This window comes from Lytechinus variegatus, chromosome 1 (assembly GCF_018143015.1).
Source record: "Lytechinus variegatus isolate NC3 chromosome 1, Lvar_3.0, whole genome shotgun sequence".
In the NCBI taxonomy this organism is placed as follows: Eukaryota; Metazoa; Echinodermata; class Echinoidea; order Temnopleuroida; family Toxopneustidae; genus Lytechinus; species Lytechinus variegatus.
The window spans coordinates 35,331,569-35,349,631 of NC_054740.1; the positions used below are offsets into that span (position 1 = coordinate 35,331,569).

An 18,063-nucleotide genomic window follows, 5' to 3' on the forward strand; every position below is an offset into this window, starting at 1 on the left:
TTAAATGCCGAATCCTACGAAAAATGAACAGATTAGAAGGTGAACCAGCGATGAGCTAATAGGATGTGCCAGCAGCGCCATAGATGCTACTACTGTGTTGACTGAGAAAGCGTGAGGTGCTAGGTGAGGATGATTGTACAGGATTCCTAAGAGTAACAGTCGACTGGTGATGCCACCCAACGAACCAATCATGGGGAGATATACTGCTTCATTCTCATGGAGACCGACTGACATTCCATATGATGCAGAGAAAGTTGCCCAAATGGCGAAACATCCTTCAAGAATGATTTGACAAGGGATAAAGATAAAGGTGAAGACGAGTTCCTTTCTGAATAGACCCAAAGGTAAAATTGACAACACTTCTGCAATCAAGTTTTCTGCCGGATTGGATTTTTGAGATTCCGTGTCTTTTCGAATTCTACTTTCATCGCTGGTACCCTCGTCAGTACTGAGACTTTCAGTTCGAAGCTTGTTCTTTCGAAGATAGGTCTCGTCTTCTTGACCTTGCAATAGAGTCGATCCCTCGATATCATCCTCTCCGCGGTTGTGCCGTTTCTTCTTTTTGACTGTAGGTGACTGAGGTGCTCTAAAAGTGGCGCCAATCGCTGTTTGGTAGAAGAAGATACCACTTAAACAGAGCATGGCTCCCCTCATTCCGTATGCTTCCAGACACAGAGCAGTTGTATAAGGGAAAATGATACCTCCAATCTGTCCTCCCATTTGTGTAAAGGTTATGGCCATGCCATACTTCTCCCCAAAGTGTTCACGCAAAATAATTGTTGAACTCTGGCATAACGGTGACGAGAATAACCCTGAAAATTAAAAAGTAGAATATGACTGTAATGTCAAGCCATAAAATCTATCTATATTTTGTCAATGATAATTCTGACTTCATGGGGGGTACAATGTGCTTGAGGTGAGAAACTGGAAGATTATAATGAACAGGATCTCCCCCAACCAAATAATAAGACTGCCGTCATAGCATGTTGAAAGAAAAAAATCAAAAGGGTATAATGATCATGAAGTAGACAAACCACTAACTCGACATGTAGTGTATCAGTCATTTTATTCATATGTATTTCCCAAAGTTTTAATGTAATTTATATTATTTTTGCACTAATATACAATGATTTATTCCGAATTTCCGTTGCGGCTGTCAAAATAATTAGAGTACTTCTATTCCTAATCTCTAAACTGGTCAATTAGTGATTTAACACCGTTACTCTAAAGAAAGGCAAATATCTGATCTTGATGCATTCAGGGAAATGTTCAAATTGGCCACTGTTCTCGACTTAAGTTTCGTGTCTGATTTCAGACAATTCTTCTTCTCTCCTAATTAGTTGATGGCGCAAAATTATTCTTGCCAACCGATGTTTAGGGCCTTCGTATAGATTTATTTTGCATAGGACTTGTCGTCAAATCTTTGAAGTGTCCATAAATTATGTACTCGCATGAAGAAGCGTCCAAAACCGAATGCAAAACTACCATCAATTTAAAATCCGTTCAGCTAGATTCAGGACTAGGCAGTACCTGTAAAGAAGAATGAGCATCCCAGAGAGAGTGCTGACTGACAGAAGAAGGCCCCCATCATAGATACTCCTGATAAGAACCCGCCAATTGATGACACACAACGATGGCCAAACTTTGTCGCCATGTAATTACTCAGAGGACCTGCACAGATTTTCATAAAGAAAGTGCTGAAACTTTCAGATTCCGAATGTACTTTTTCCTCGACAGCATTGTGCTCAAAATTCGACGAATGTCTCTGACTTTGAGCATGTTTTGATATGAAAATAAAAAGAAAGTGAGTATTTGTGTCGTGCCATTGTAATGATTTATTTTCATTAAATTGCGAAACTGAAGACGAATGCCAAGACATTTATGTTCCACGATCCGGCCTTTGGAAAGAAGTTGGGTCAGTGATGTGACTTTTTACCAACATTATTTTATATACATGCAATCTAACCGGTTTTGGCAAATCCCGTGGCACTATAGGATTATGCTAGACTAGGGGCTGATCGAAAATTTTATTGGGAGGGGAACATCTAGAAATTTTATCGATTTCTTAAGATTCACCTCTTTGAAAATATGTACCTACATTCACCCAAAATGTCTGATTTACCATAATGTTTACAAAAATGACGTGAGTGAATATTTCTGATAAACAGAGGCTTACAATTTGCATGGGGCTAAAAGAGTATGCCTAGATTGTCCCAGATTGTCTACTTACATGCAATATAAAACAGCCCAAGCTGCATTGGAACAAGAAATCCAATCGTTGTGTAATCCATCTGAAACTGGAAGACCATGGCGGGAACGAGGACAGAAATAGCTTTCGTCATACCGGGGTAGATCATATGAACAACAAACTTTCCTAAAGCAATCACGTAGCGCCATTTCTCTGTCGTTTCTGAACTTTCCGCCATTTCGAACCAGAAATATCTGAGGGTCAATAAAATGACATTAAATGTTTCTAAGCGCTGCATACTATTACCCCGGCTTTAGCACGGCTACCCTGATCGGGCGCATCAAGCATTCAAGGAATTCCTTCCTACCGGGTACCCATTTACTACACCTGGGTCGAGAGTGGCAAATGTAGATAAACGTCTTGCCAAAGGACGCTACTGCTGTGATGGGATTTGAACCCCGGACCTTGTGGTTCACAGTCCGGAGACTTATCCACTGAGCCACAGCACTTCCACAAGATACAATGCATGGTTAAATTATCCCTTTTTGGAAAATATTGACATGTGAACACTGTTATATATATATCAAAGACTGAGGGTTGGCCTATTTTTCAAAATGTCCATTCTTTCTGAATTATCCCCTCGAAGTCGACTTGTGCAAGACATCAAAACAATGGATCGATATCTGGGGATGTTTCATCAATTATTTTTTTCTTCTTTTCTTTGTTTTTCTCCTTTTGTTCCTCTCTCTATTTCTCCTGTCTGTTGTTGTTGGTGTGTGTGTTTGTTCAGCTTTGGGGTCTGATGGGGGGGGGGGTTCATGGGGCGGGAGAATGCTCAATATACATTCATTCTTTCAATTTGCGTAGTTACGTCTTTTTTATCATTATTATTTGCTTTAGCTGCATGCATTGGTTGTTGAAATGTTATTTTTGCATGATTTCGGTTATGTCTCTGTTCTGATACAATTTTCCTGCTATGTTTATTACACTGTTATTTAATTTGTGTATTGCACTGCTGCAATTATCATTTTGTTTTATATTTTCTTAATTATGTATATATGAAATCTATGTGAATGAATAATAAAGATCAGTACAAAACACAAATTATTGTCCGACAAGTTGTCAGGTCTGACATCTATCCTCCATTAAGATTGGCTGAAAAGCACCGTTGCTATGGTAACTATCGACTGATAAGACAGGACTTGTCATATAAAACGTCAGAGAAGTTCATGAATCGATCCTCTGCTCATCTGATATTGTCATAATAATTATAGGCCTATCCTTAATATATGGAATTTCCAAAGCGTACTTACATCGAGACTGTATTCGACATGATAGCTGTTGATGTATAGGATCATAGCTCAATGGATAAACCATAACCCCTATTCAAAAGACCAATAATATATATTAAAACTCAGACCTTGAATAGAGTCCCAACAAATCACATTTTATCGGAGCTAGTGCGAATCGCCTATATTGGCCCCGTCAGAAATTTTTAACTAGGGTGCATGACGAGATTTCAAGCGGAGCGGCCGACCGAGAAAATTTGTATTTTGGGGGTGACGAAGCTTGTAGTCTAGGTTTTCCCATACAATTTTGTCGAAATTTCAACCGATTTAATGATGTAATAATTCAATTTGCAACTAATTTGACTGACCTATAAAATGAACTTAAATGGGCAAATACTTTATTCAATTTAATTTCATTGGCAAACGATTTCATGGTTATCTCATTTAAACATGTATAAAGAACGATCAAATTAAAATAGCTGAAGAAGTGTTTTCAAATTCGTACCGGTACCCTCCTTGCGAATGTTTAGGAATTCAAAATCATTAATATGCAATCAAGAATTTGGACAGTGTTTTCGTTGTTGTTGTTGTTTTACCTCTTTTGGATAATTATGGACATGGGCTTTACTTCTAAATTGGATGTTTACATATTTGCTGAAATGTATCATCCATCTGACAAACCATCATCGGAACAACTCATTGTTGTTTCACTTTCATAACTATAAACTGTGGTCAATACCATGTTTCTTATCTCTTCCCCAAAACGATATAACTTACAATTATGTGAAATAAAAAGAACAAGATGATGAAGAGAAAATACCTACCATTGGTACAGGTCATCCACCCACTCATTAGCAGATCCAGGGGGGTGGCACAACCGGCTCGTGCCCCCCCCCCCCCTTTGTGAGGCACAATAAAAAAAAGTTGTGGACAAAATACCCTTATTCTTTGTTTAAAATTTTTTTTCCTTCAAAATTCGGGAAAATGTACCCCCTGCCCTTTAGGAAATACTGGGTCTACCCCTGCACCGTGCACTCATCAATCACTAACGAACCGTTTACAACCATATCCTATTCTAATCATGTTCTTGTTTAGTTTCACACGTGCTAAATATTCTTCATTAGCCTTATTTTTCACTGGAATCATCATTCAAATTAGGATTTTTTTTAACGTGTGAAAGGGTAGTTGCTTTCATTTCGGGCTGTAAAATGGACTGATTTTTGTACAATCTGTTTCTGTCTGTCAGCCTCGAGCGCTCTTTGGGTTTAAGGTGGTTTTTGTATTTTTTTTCTTTTGGGGATGTCTTTTCTGGCCAACATAGCGGGAAGAATGACCAGTTATTCCCTGGCTATGCACCAATACCAACTTCTTTTGAATAACCGAGAAATTATCCAAACATAAAATTATTTTCAAAATAATTTATTTACCAAATTAACTATGTTTCCGTCATCCTGAAATTTCCCTACATATGGCTTAGGTTGTTAAGCTTAGGTTTATAATATACAGAAGAATCTTCGTCAAGGTGTTTGGTTACTTTGATTGGAAAATGTATTTTTTCGTGCACTCTTAGCGAAAAAAAGTGGATGCCAAAATCGGGAATGAAATTAGAAATGGCCACGGGTATTATACGATTTAAAAGAATAATTTGAGTATTAATAGCCGTACACCTACCTGATTTACCGTAGAAACACCATCCAACAACCAAAAAAAAATCCCGTGCATGTTTATAGTTCACTGGTTTCATGACGGAGGACAAACTTCTTTCTCATGACTATAGTTAGTTACGATTATGTATTTATAAAGTGTGGTATTATCTATAGCGACAGCGGGAGGAGAATTTGTTTTGTTCATGACGATATAAAACTTGAATAACAACTGTTCGACCCCTGTTCACTCATCCTGCAAGTCGGCCAAATAATGAAGTTCATATTTCTGATTCGGTTGTCTAAATTTTGTCTATAGGCCACATAGCAAAAAATGCCCATGGCATCTCTTTTAATAAGAGTAGGCCGACGGTACGAGGGATAATGAAGGAAGAAGTAATAATCATGATAAGGCAGTGGTATAAAAATGGCGGCTACACTTCGTAATTCCGAAGGTTCGTAATTCCGAAGGTTCTTTATTCCGAAGGTTCGTAATTCCAAAACACGTAAATTGCCTATACCTCGATGTTCGTTAATCCGAAAACGTAAAAGGGTTCGTTAATCCAAACATTTGTGGCGTTATTCCGAAGGTTCGTTATTCCGAAGACGAAATAAGGTTTGTTAATCATTACAATTTCGGACTAACGAACCTTCGGAATTACGAACCTCATTTCGTTTTCGGATTAACGAACCTTCGGAATAACGAACCTCACTTTGTTTTCGGGCTAACAAACCTTCGGAATTACGAACCTCATTTCGTTTCCGGACTTACGAACCTTCGGAATAACGAAGCTTCGGAATTACGAATGTATGCGAAAAATGGCGAGGTAAATGGTAGAAATACGTTGCTTTGTTTGCTTCAATTCTTTGGCTGAGTGCTTGATTGGAAAGAAAATGTCGAACCAATGAACCAGTTCGTTGTTACTTCATGGACAATTTTGGTCAAATGACCTTTCATTTCTTTCATTATGATAGGCAGATTTCAAAGCAAGATATCATGTAAGCATGCCTTACATAGCAGGATGAAGAAATCGACCAGGGCCCCGTCTTACACAGACTTACGAATGATGCAATCAATCGTAACGCTATGGAAATCCATCAGTGTCATAATTTTTCTATAGGATATTGGCACAATGTCCTTTGTAAACAAAGAGAAGCACAGTGGATTTTCAAGAAAACAATGAATGCATGAATATACACCATAGTTATAAAATATTTTGAACAAACACGCATGTTGTTGTTGCTGGCCGTCCATAGTTGCGATTGATCGGATCAATCGTAGCTCTTTGTAAGATGGGGGCCCAGGTATAATTAGCTAGAATAGCACACCAATGAACACTCTATGAATGTAAATTTGTTGCATTTCTCTTTGGATGCATTACTCCGTAGTAGCTCAATGATTACATGCTGTACGTGCCGTACTAGGCAAACTGTGAAATATCAGTCGTTCGTGGACGCATCATTTTTTGTGTGTTTTTTTGTTGGTATGTCTATACAGTACAAATTCAAAGCATACATTACAAATCGTCAAATTTTCATTTTTAAGCCGTTACTAGAATAATGCCGAGTTACTTTATTTAGAGTTTGGACTGGAAAATACTTTTTTTACTCATGAGAAATGAATATAGAATGTAGAATACTGAAATCAATTTTTTTTGCTTGTCAAATTTTTCGACCGGTTTTGCCTCCCCTATGGAAAATCCCAGGTACGCCATCTTTACTGATGTGTAAATGTGGAAAAAGCTTCAGGATACCATAAATATATGATTTTACAGCATCATTTCAAAGTGAACACATTTTTTTTATACGCCTTGTAGAAGCGACCTCCATACATGCCGTGCTCAGTTCCATGGTCAGTTTAATGTAACTCATAATCACAGATATTAATAGTTCCCAAAACACTTGTGAATTTATGTTAGGTTCCTCATCAATCGAAGGCGAGTTTTCGTTCAGTGATGTCCAGAGTTTCAGCGACGCAGGTGTATGACAAGCCCTTTTCACATATTTCCTATTTTTTAATATAAAATATTAATGTTGAAAGGGCTTGTCATACATCCGCGGATCTTAAAGGCCCTTACGTCACTGAACAAAATCAAACTCGCTTATTAAGCATGCCCATTAGAATTCCACGCCCAGGCACTTTATTTAAGACCTGAAGACTGTGGCGTACAGATGGGGGGGGGGGCTTGGGGACTCTTACCCCACCCCAAAAAAAATACAAAAAGAAAATAAAAAAGACACGAACAATAAGAAATAGAAAAGGAAAGAGAGAAGGGTTAAATGTATTATTTTGTTTAATATTATGTAAAAATCAATCACAAAATTTGATTTTTGTAATAAAAATGTCGATATTTTGCTCATTAACTTTTTAGAAATCTTACGTCATGCACCATAGTCGCCTCGAAATTGCTGCTCGAGGACATCTAGCTTATCTGGCAACAGGTTATCTTCTCCACAGTAACACATGCACGCAGTGCTGCACAGAAACAACCACTTTATGAATGGACATAATTTTATATAGGTGTGAGTCTGACTGTAAAATACAAAATATACCGTAATGAAATATCAATCTAACTTTGGAAATTTGTAACAAGTTGGCCGAGATATATCTTAGGAGGGTTCCATGACATTTGCTCCGGCGACAATATTACTCTGTAAATTCCAGACATTAGAGGAAATTACCAAATTATAGGGTACCTGTAGGGTAACACATTTCTTTAATTTCTTTTTTGGGGCGGGGGGAAGCGACCCCAAACCGACACACTTAAGCATCCACTATCTCGATAGAGTGTCTATAAAGCTCGTCTCTCTAGATGACATTAGTCATGCTATACCACGTACGACATAACCATATTAACGAAATCGATGTAAGCATGCAATTGGATCGGGTATGTCTTTAAGGCGACAACGAATGATGGCCAGCATCACCTTGCGGAACTCTGGCATTGTTCTGGCGTAAATCAAAGGGTTAACGCAACTATTAAATGTCAGCATCAAACCGGTCCAAGGGATACCAGGATCGCTTGGAGGAACAACAACGCTTACACCGAACGGGAGGAGGCAAATGAAGAAGGCTAAAACAACGATGGCAAGTCTTTTCGTTACAGTGACATTGATCTTGTTCAGTCGTGGCTGTGTCTTGTTTGCATGTGCTTTTCGCTTAAAGAATCGTCGATGCTTCTGATTGATTTTCGGTTCTTCATCAGGAGACCGCTTTGAAAGATCTTCAGGAATTTCAGGAGATGACTTATTTTGAAAATTGTCTGCATTGGCTGTTGCTATGTCATCCCCATTTGATTCATCCAGGCCTTTCTCTGTTGATTGTGATATTTCCGTGTTCAATGTCGAACAGCTTTGTTTGGTTGCATTGCAGGATGAGAGGTTGCTCTGTGCAGCCGAGGAAACTTCTGATGAGCTCATTTCTATTCCAACATTCTGAGAACCGGGTACGCCTGCATTTTTGAGCTGGTCCATCTTTTTACTTTGTTTGGTAACGAAGAGATAGATCCGAATGTAAACCACAACTATGGCACAGAATACAGGAATAATTAAACCCGCCCCTGCTATCAGGCTATATAGGTCCGAGTTAGGAAGTGATGTATCCTGTGAGCATGCTTTATAGTTGTAAGAATATCCCAGTCGACCCAATCCTGCAAAGTGAGGCACCAGGACCAAGAGAGCTGGGTAAACCCAAGCACTGAGTACCATCAAGCAGATGTTCCGACTTGTGTAGAGCTTCTGGAAGTTTCCCCTTAGCTTAGTCAGCAAGTACCAGCGATTATAGGCAATGAGAAACAACGTCATGACACTAGCCCCTAGACATATCAGAATCACGGCAGAATTGACGGCACAGATCCAACCAGGAAGAGGCCAACCGTCACGGCTTAGCATGGCGACAACATTAAAAGGTAAAGAGAGGCATGTTAGAAGGTCTGAGCAGCCCAGGTTGACGACGAACCAGTTGGTGGATGAACGGAGTTTACGAGAAAGAATGACGGCAGTGATGACAAGAGTGTTGCCGATGGATCCAACCACAAAGACGATACAAAGGATGGTGGCTATAGCAATGCGTTGGTTGTAATCTTCAAACACGAATAGGTCTGAATCCTTACTCCCGTTCATGACTTGTGACTCGGTTTGGGTTGTTAAAGTGCTACCTTCATTTAGTATGTCCTCATCCATCTTGATTGGTATTCTTTAAAACAATGAGAGAAGTGCTTTATTCAAACATCTTCAACTCAATTCATCTTTGTTACATATGCGGTGGTAGTTGATTTGTATTTAATAATATTGAAATTCATTACGCACCAGTGTTTCGTAGTGCTATAATAAAATTCATGATATAAGAATAATCAATACATAATAAAATTGTAACATCTTTAACATTAGAATAACAGAGCTACGATTGGTAAGACATTCATATATCATGACAAGTATCTCATAAACACTGTTAGTCATTCTCAAGGTTAAATTAAAAATGAAAGAATTTGACATCATTAATCCGAGTATCTATGATCATTCAAAATAATACAGCAGCCGGTACGTGGTACTTTTCATTAAACAAGTTACAACATTTAAAAGCTACTGAAATCCTGGTAATGGATTAATTAAAAACAAATTTTTCTTTTCATAAAACGGTTTTCAGTTCTCCTTCATGAAGGTTCAAATAATTTTTACTCTGGGTACTTACATGATAATTAGCAGCTGGCTAACTCCTGTTAAAGATCTTTTAATAGGGAAAGAGATACTAAGCACTTCCTTTACTTGTTGGTAGTTCCTTATTTTTGCATTATCATGACTTGTGCTACATGTACATGTATGTGCCGATACGGGCAAGAGAGAATAATAAAGGGATATATATATATTTCCGCGATACACGCAGAAAGGGAAAACCCATTGCATGACGCTCTATTGTAGTAGTCAAAGGGCCGGCAAACAAATTATTTATTGAGCCAATCGACAAAATATGAATAATAACCTTTGTGTGTTGTCACTCTCCCGTCATGCCCGTGTTGACAAAGTTTCTTATAAACATATATGCAATGGCGTATCTAGAGGTTGAAGGGGCACGTGCCCCGAGCGACACTTTCAGGGGGCGCAAAAGAGGGAAAAGGCGCAAATAAAGACAAGGAAAACAACAAATAAATAGAAAAGGCAAATGAATAAAGGCACAAAAAGGGAATAATACTGAAGGTGATTAAAGACCATTTTATATTACCATGGTAAAACTCAATTAGACAATGAATATGGCATGTCTTTACTCAGGGATGAATATTCGTGCCAACTTTTGGTTAGTGGTATACTTATTCCTTCAAGAATTCCAGCAAACAGTTCTTAAAATGTTCCATTTTCAAATGCAAATATCATAGCTTTTCATCTCGAGCTACAAGTTTGCATTCTTATACGTTACACTTCATTAATTCTTACACATGTTTTCTGGTTTGATATTCAAAGCTTTTATCACGCGCTGATTATGATAAGGGCAATACAAATCTTCTTCATTGATTTTACAAGCAATCATTGAGATGTTCCCTTTTCGGTAAGGGTATACAAAAAATCAGCTCGCGCTTCGCGCTCGCATTACACCGATGAGATACGTATCATCAATTCCTACAAAGTAATTTAAGTTTTCTCCTTTCAGTTAAGTTTATCAAAAATTTCAGCTCATCCCTTGTGCCTGCATTAATTGATTAGTTAGATACGCATCGTAGGATTACCTCTTCATAAAATGTCCCGATTTCAGGTCTAAATATCAATAATTTTCAGCTAGTGTTTAGATATGCATCATGTTAATGATTGCAAAAAGTGCTTAGAAATTTACGTCCTATGAACATAATAATGAAAAAAAATGCTCTCGCTCCTATCTCTATGAATTCCTAAAAAAGATCTCTGAAATTGTACCTTTTCAGGTATTTTCTGCTCGCGCTTCGCACTCGCATTATATATATATATATATATATATATATATATATATATATATATATATATATATATATATATATATATCCATTTCTTTACAATATTTATTTAAATATTGTAAAGAAATGGATGAATTGTTCTCTTCATCCATTTCTTTACAATATTTAAATAAAAAAGAGTTGCCAAAAGCTGTTGTACATGTATAGCTTTACATATATATATATATATATATATATATATATATATATATATATATGTGTGTGTGTGTGTAAAACACTTTGAAATGGGCGCGATTTTAGCACTTGCCCCAGGCGCCATTTTAGCGCTATCCCCAGGCGCCGTTTGTCCTCGATACGCCACTGGGTATATACACCCTCGCATAAATCAATAGAGTGGGAAACGTTCATAATCATATAGAAGTTATAATTATATGAAATATGATTCGTGTTAAAAACTTGATTCAACTGCTCAGACAGAGCAGACAAACATAAGAAATATCTGCATAGCATATTAGAATGGGTGAGTTGTTTGCTAGAAAGGTTCTGCTATTTAATTCTTTCTAGTTCCTCTTTTGCAACGGTTGCATGATGTCTATCGACACAGACTGAGAGAATAAAGCAAATCTCTTTAAATAATTTTCGATTACAAGTTTTGACAACTGAGGTATGAAAACAACGTCGTATAATGACATAAGTGATAATAATAATGATAATAATAACAATAATAAAAATGAGAACAGGTCTGAATCTAGCTGCATGTACAGACAATCATGGTGTTGTTAAGGGTGATGACAGTGGGTATAGCAGTGAAAAAGTTGGGGAGACTGCACTGTAATATCGACCTCTAAATGGAGCTAGCTCAGTTCCCTATATGTGAGGGAGAGTAGTGAATTTAAATATGAGCATATAATTATCATGATTATAGGGGCCCTTACTAGCAACGTTCAATTGTATATATACAGTGCGTCCCCCAAATAATCTATAGACTTTTGAAATGGCTGCCAAATTTGGGGGAAAGCACTTATTTGGAAGCCAATAAATTCAACTTCCAAATGACACTAAAAAGTTGGAAAACTTTTCATGCTTGAGCGAGCACTGCCAACTTTAAAACAAAGGGTATGAAAATTAGGCTGGGCCGGAAAACAGCCTTCCAATAATTATGTCAGTTTTTGAGAAGCAAATCCTTCGGAACTTGCAAAGTTAAGGGTATTGTGATAAATTAATGATCAACCGTGACCAGTTTTGGTTGTTTAAGCAAATTACATAATGCATGAGTGAACACAAATTACACTTTTTTGGACAGCATTTCAACTTTATCACGAGGATCTCAGCAATGTGTTCATGAGAGTCGTGAGAATAGGGGGTCAGATAGGACTTAAGTGGGAGAAGTAGGTTGATGGAATAGGGTCAACACATTTAGCCCCCCCCCTTGTTGCACCCACAAATGTAATAACACTTTACCCACAAATGTAATAACGCCCACAAATGTAATAACACTTTACCCACAAATGTGATAATTTTTGATCGCCCACAAATGTAATAACGACTTTACCCACAAATGTAACAAATTTGAAGGGATTTTTGGCGAATCCGTTCTAAACTAAAATCCTATAGTAATGCGTTCATATAGCACAAAAGTGCAACGTCTTTTTTCTTTTCAGACCGGGTTAATAAAACATCAAAGTACAAGTCCAAAGTCTTTCTTCCAGACCGGTTGTTTCAAAAATTATAATATAGATCCAAAGTCTTTTTTCCAGACCCGGTTGTTTAAAAAAATATAAAAGTCCAAAGTCTTTTTTTCCAGACCCGGTTGTTTAAAAAATTGTGATATAAGTCCAAAGTCTTTTTTTCCAGACCCGGTTGTTTCAAAAATTATAATATAAATCCAAAGTCTTTATTCCAGACCCGGTTGTTTCAAGAATTTTGATAAATCCAAAGTCTTTTTCCTGACCCAGTTATTTCAAAATTTATAATATAAGTCCAAACTAAGATACGATAATGATATTCCTGTGGAAAAAATGGGAATCGAGCTTAGTCTTTTCTCCAGACCCAGTTAATTAAAACTGGTAGAATTAATGTCTTTGTTGTTGTTTCAACTTATACAGTGTATATTGTGATATGCGCTAAGAGTAAATTGAGAATCAAGTGTAGTCTTTTCTCCAGACCCAGTTACCTGTTATTTAAACATTATGAATAACAGTTTAAAACAGTATAAAGACCCCATTATCTTATTAATGATGGATATATAGCGTAGTCTTTCAGCCCGATCATTTTTTTCTTTAAAAAAACGCTAATAGTAAGAATTTAAAAAATCAAAGTTTAAGACCAAACAAACCTTCAACCTAAGAACCCGTTTTAAAAGAGGTTTAGAGTGTTGTCTTTATTCCAGACCTAAAACAGTTACGAAAAAAAATCTTCTAACATAAGACCTTATATTCTTATTCTCGTGGAATAACACAAGTTTTAAAACGTACTCTTTCCTCCAGACCCGGCTATTAAAAAAAGTAACTGAAAAACTTCGAATCTAAGACCAAATTTCCAAAGTTTCACCCAGTAAAAATATGTCTTTTTTTAAATAATACTACTACCCCTACAAAACATTGTAATAACGCGTGGGTAAAGCAGACATCCTTTCTCCAGACTTGGTTACTATTTGAAAAATAAAATAGTTTTTACAAATATTCTGAAACGAATACCCAATAATCTAATTACTGTGGAACAACATGAAGACCGATTGTCGAAGATCGACTTTCCTCCAGACACAATTATTTCAGGAATAAAAAATCAATAAAACTCAACCCCAACAACGAATCTAAGAACCAACAATCCTCCAAATTAAGACCATGCATGTAGAAAAGCACACGTTTAGAGCATTGTCTTTATTCCAGACCCGGTGATTTAAAAATGATTTAAACAATCCTAGAAACAAAAGACTCATATTCTTATTCTTGTGGAATAACACGAGTATTATGCTTAGTCTTTCGTCTGGACCCGGTTATTTAAAAGATAAATAAATATTGAAAAAAAAATGACAGCTGAGACCAATCTTCAAAATTAAACCCACTTAAAATGCTTGGGCTTAGAGTGTTGTCTTTACCCCTCACCGACGTATATTATAACTTTTGAAACGACCGGGTCTGAAAAAAAGACTTTGGACTTGCATTATAATTTTTGAATTAACCGGGTCTGGAAAAAAGACTTTGGACGTATATTATAATTTTGAAACAACCGGGTCTGGTAAAAAGACTTTGGACGTATATTATAATTTTGAAAAACCGGGTCTGGAAAAAGACTTGGACTTGTACTGTAATATTTCATTAACCGGGTCTGGAAAAAAGACTTTGAACTTTTGTGCTATATGAACGCATTACTATAGGATATTAGTTTAGAACGAATTCGCCAAAAATCACTTCAAATTTATTACATTTGTAGGTAAAGTGCGTTATTACATTTGTGGGTAAAGTGTTATTACATTTGTGGGCGATCAAAAATTATTACATTTGTGGGTAAAGTGTTATTACATTTGTGGGCGTTATTACATTTGTGGGTAAAGTGTTATTACATTTGTGGGCGATTATTACATTTGTGGGTGTAACACCCCCCCCCCCCTCTCTCTCCCGCCTCCCCTCCTGTTGAGAGACTGATTGCTGTTGTCATGTACGCGTGAAGTCAGAGCAAGAATGTTGATTTAATGATAAATTCTGAATTGGGGCATCAAATTTCTCCTATCTTTAATAAAAAAAATTATCAATAAATCAACTCATTCTATGTGCAATGTGATTAATCAAATGTTCAGATTTTTTTCAATAAATCATTTCATAAATCATCATAATCAGTCAATTTCTTGGTAATCATTCAAGAAAAAAAAACTGACCATCAGCCACCGGTCACTTGGCAGTTAAGTTTTGAATAGGCTGCAATCAAGGAAGTAGGCAGACAGAGAGAGGGGGTGGGGAACCGGGGAAGTGGATGTATAGGGGGATGCGTATGACATTTAATTTGTTAAAGGACATAAAGCAGAGGAATGCCCTTTTAACCAAGTCTTACCATATCTCGCCCTCTTACTTGTAACGACCATCACATTACTCTGACTCTCACGAACACACTGCTGAGGTCCACAAGACGAATATGCTACACTAAAATTACAATTCCTCTTCACTCGGGCATTAAATTTCAATTTAGTAACTCATGAAATTTGCCTAAGAAACCAAAACTTATCTCTTTCATAAATCCTGGTCATCAATTTAGCATAAACCTTAGCTTTGTAATTTACAAAGGACTAACCTCTCAAAAAACTGTAAGGCTGATTGTCTCTCAGGAGGAGAGATGTGTGGGTGTGGGGGGAGAGGTGAAGGGAGGGTTGCTAAAACGTACTTTACCTTTTTTTAATCCTATCTTACTCACTATTCTGACTCTCATGAACACATTTGAGATTCACATGATAAAGTCAAAATGCATTAAAAATTGCCATTCATGGTCACTCATGCATTAAATTTCAATTTAATTACTCATGAAATTTTCTCAAACAACAAACTGATCACAATTGATCATTAATTTATCACAAACACTCAGAAACCCTTTGCCAGTTCCAAACAAATAAACCTGAAAGAAATTGGAAGGCTAATTCCGGCCCAACCCAATTTTCATAACCTTTGTTTCAGTTGGCATTGCTCGCTCAAGCATGAGTAGTTTTCTAACTTTTTGGGTATCAATTAAAATTTGACTTTATTGGCTTTCCACACATATATAGGTTTCCCCCCAAAGTAATTTTTTTTTGGCAGCCATTTCAAAAGTGTATATATATATTTTTTATATTTTTTTTTTGGGGGGCGCACTGTAGTATCTTTTCATTTGGGCATATTTTACTATTCACATGTATAACAAAATGTTTTAGTTCGTCCAGAATGCTATCATGGGAATGCGTCTCCTGATTGCAATATTAGCAGTATGAATTATTGTAATTCAGGAAAATATATTATTATAAGTGAAACATAATAAAAGTAGGCCTACCTGCATAAAATATATACAAACTGAGGAGTGTATACCGTAAAAGTTTTATATTTAGGCTTTATTGAACAATGAATTGACAGGATATCTTCAATGCTTTATTTCTTTATAATACAATACACGTTTGTTGGCTAAATCAGTCGATATTTTATTTGATGATTTGATTGTGCCCATAAAATATAGTGTATGAAGTCTGAGGGGTGTAAGGGAAAGAAGATATAAAACATATTGAAGTTTTTCATGTGCAATCTTCCGAACTACTATTTGTACGTTCCGGTTCCCAGAATGCATGGTTTTTGCAGAAAAGTTGACGAGGATCGATCGATTTTGAATCGAGTGAAATTTGAGGGGTAAATTCTGTGTCTTTAGGAATTAATTTCTGCCATTCTAAGAGATGAACATTCGAACTTCAAATTTTCATGGTTAACATGATGAAATTTATTGAAGAAAAATGTCAAATGACCACTATGATTTAAAATGAAAAAGCACGAGTAAGGAAACACTCGGTATGGCAGAAATGTCACCGCATGGTCATAACATGATATCTAGGACTATATTATCAGGACTTAAAAATAATTTGCTCTCCGAAACCATCCTGCCATTTTATACATTTTGCTTTGCTAATGGAATATTATGGTGAAACCATATTTTTTCTAACCCCAATAAAGGGTACCTAAACGCGTTTGATGTAAATGGTATAGGCCTAATCTTCAAGGTTCATGCCCATTTGCCGGACCATGATCATGCACTAAAAAAACTCTTAATTGAGTCCCTTTTCACGTTACTATAATCAAATTTCGGCTCACGCTTCGCGCTCGCAATGTTTAGTTGGATACCTATTCTTTTTCATGATTATAAAAATCTCCTCAGAATCTTCAGGTCTAAAAACATAAAATATCAAAGAATTTGAGCTCGCGTTTCGCGCTCGCATTATATTTAAGACCACATGAAAAACCTTATCTTGTTTATAAAAATAAAAACTAACATATACTTAAAACTTCAGTCTTTAGTTAGGACTACCCCCGAAAAAACCCAACAAAAAAATCAGATTATAGCGGCTAATCGAGAAAAATGTTGATGAAAATATTTTTCGCCCCCCCCCCCCCCATTGACGAAAGCTGGATCCGGCCCTACGAAAGCTCGATTTTTTTTTTCGCTCGCGCTTCACGCTCGCATCAGTTGTTTAGTTACATACCTATCCTGTTCATGATTACAAAAAGTGCTTAGAATTTCTATTCTTTCGGTATAAATGTCACAATTTTCAGCTCGCGCTCGCATTATTTGATTGTTTAAATATGTAACGTCTTCACGGCTAGTAGGGACCTTTTGATCAGTTCGAAACGTGTACCAAAAGTTTTTGCTCGCGCTTCGCACACGCAGTAATTATTTCGCTGCATGCACATCTTCAGGGTCACAAACAATGCCCAGAATGTTCGAATTTCAGGACAAAATACCTAGAACTTCAAAAAAATTAGCTCACGCTTCGCGCTCTCACTATATAAATCAGGATTATGATATTATTATTATATATATCTATGTTCATTTATAATAATAAAGCTAAGAAGTGACTATTAGCACCCCCGCTTCCCAGGTCCATAAGTAACCACGGTAAAATAATTGCATTAACATGATTTTACCATGGTTTGGAACGCACTTTTAACCACGGTAATTTTACCAATATAATTTCATTATTGTGAAACATTTGTGGTCTAGTCTGTTGAACTTGTAATCTATTACCATAACAAGTGGAGCTCCTCTGACAGTCTCACCTGCATTTCGCGATTCAATATAGCAGCAGCGCTGACTTTGAAAACTACAATAAAACAATTATCGGCAAAAAAACACCATTCATATAATGATACAATACTAAATTCATTTACTCTAAATGACATTTGACCTTGATCATGTGACCTAAAGCTTGTCAGTGATACTTGATTACCCATATGTCCACAATTCAAAAACTACATCCATAAACTTAGAAATTTATGACAACAATTTAATAATTACCTCCAACATGG

The 18,063-nt window shown here is 36.6% G+C and overlaps 2 protein-coding genes across 2 annotated transcripts; both read right to left on the reverse strand.

Annotated features, from left to right (window-relative positions):
• LOC121430449 (monocarboxylate transporter 1-like) lies at positions 1-5,240 on the reverse strand. The gene is made up of 4 exons (XM_041627719.1): positions 5,149-5,240; positions 2,231-2,442; positions 1,531-1,671; positions 1-812 (listed from the first exon to the last, which is right to left on the reverse strand). Exons 2-4 carry the CDS (start codon positions 2,424-2,426, stop codon positions 1-3), a joined length of 1,149 nt encoding a protein of 382 aa, XP_041483653.1. The 5' UTR covers positions 2,427-2,442; positions 5,149-5,240.
• Positions 5,241-7,402: 2,162 nt separating this feature from the next.
• On the reverse strand, positions 7,403-10,378 carry LOC121406421 (5-hydroxytryptamine receptor-like). The gene is made up of 2 exons (XM_041597447.1): positions 9,811-10,378; positions 7,403-9,315 (listed from the first exon to the last, which is right to left on the reverse strand). Exons 1-2 carry the CDS (start codon positions 10,020-10,022, stop codon positions 7,974-7,976), a joined length of 1,554 nt encoding a protein of 517 aa, XP_041453381.1. The 5' UTR covers positions 10,023-10,378; the 3' UTR covers positions 7,403-7,973.
• Between the last annotated feature and the right edge of the window lie 7,685 nt (positions 10,379-18,063).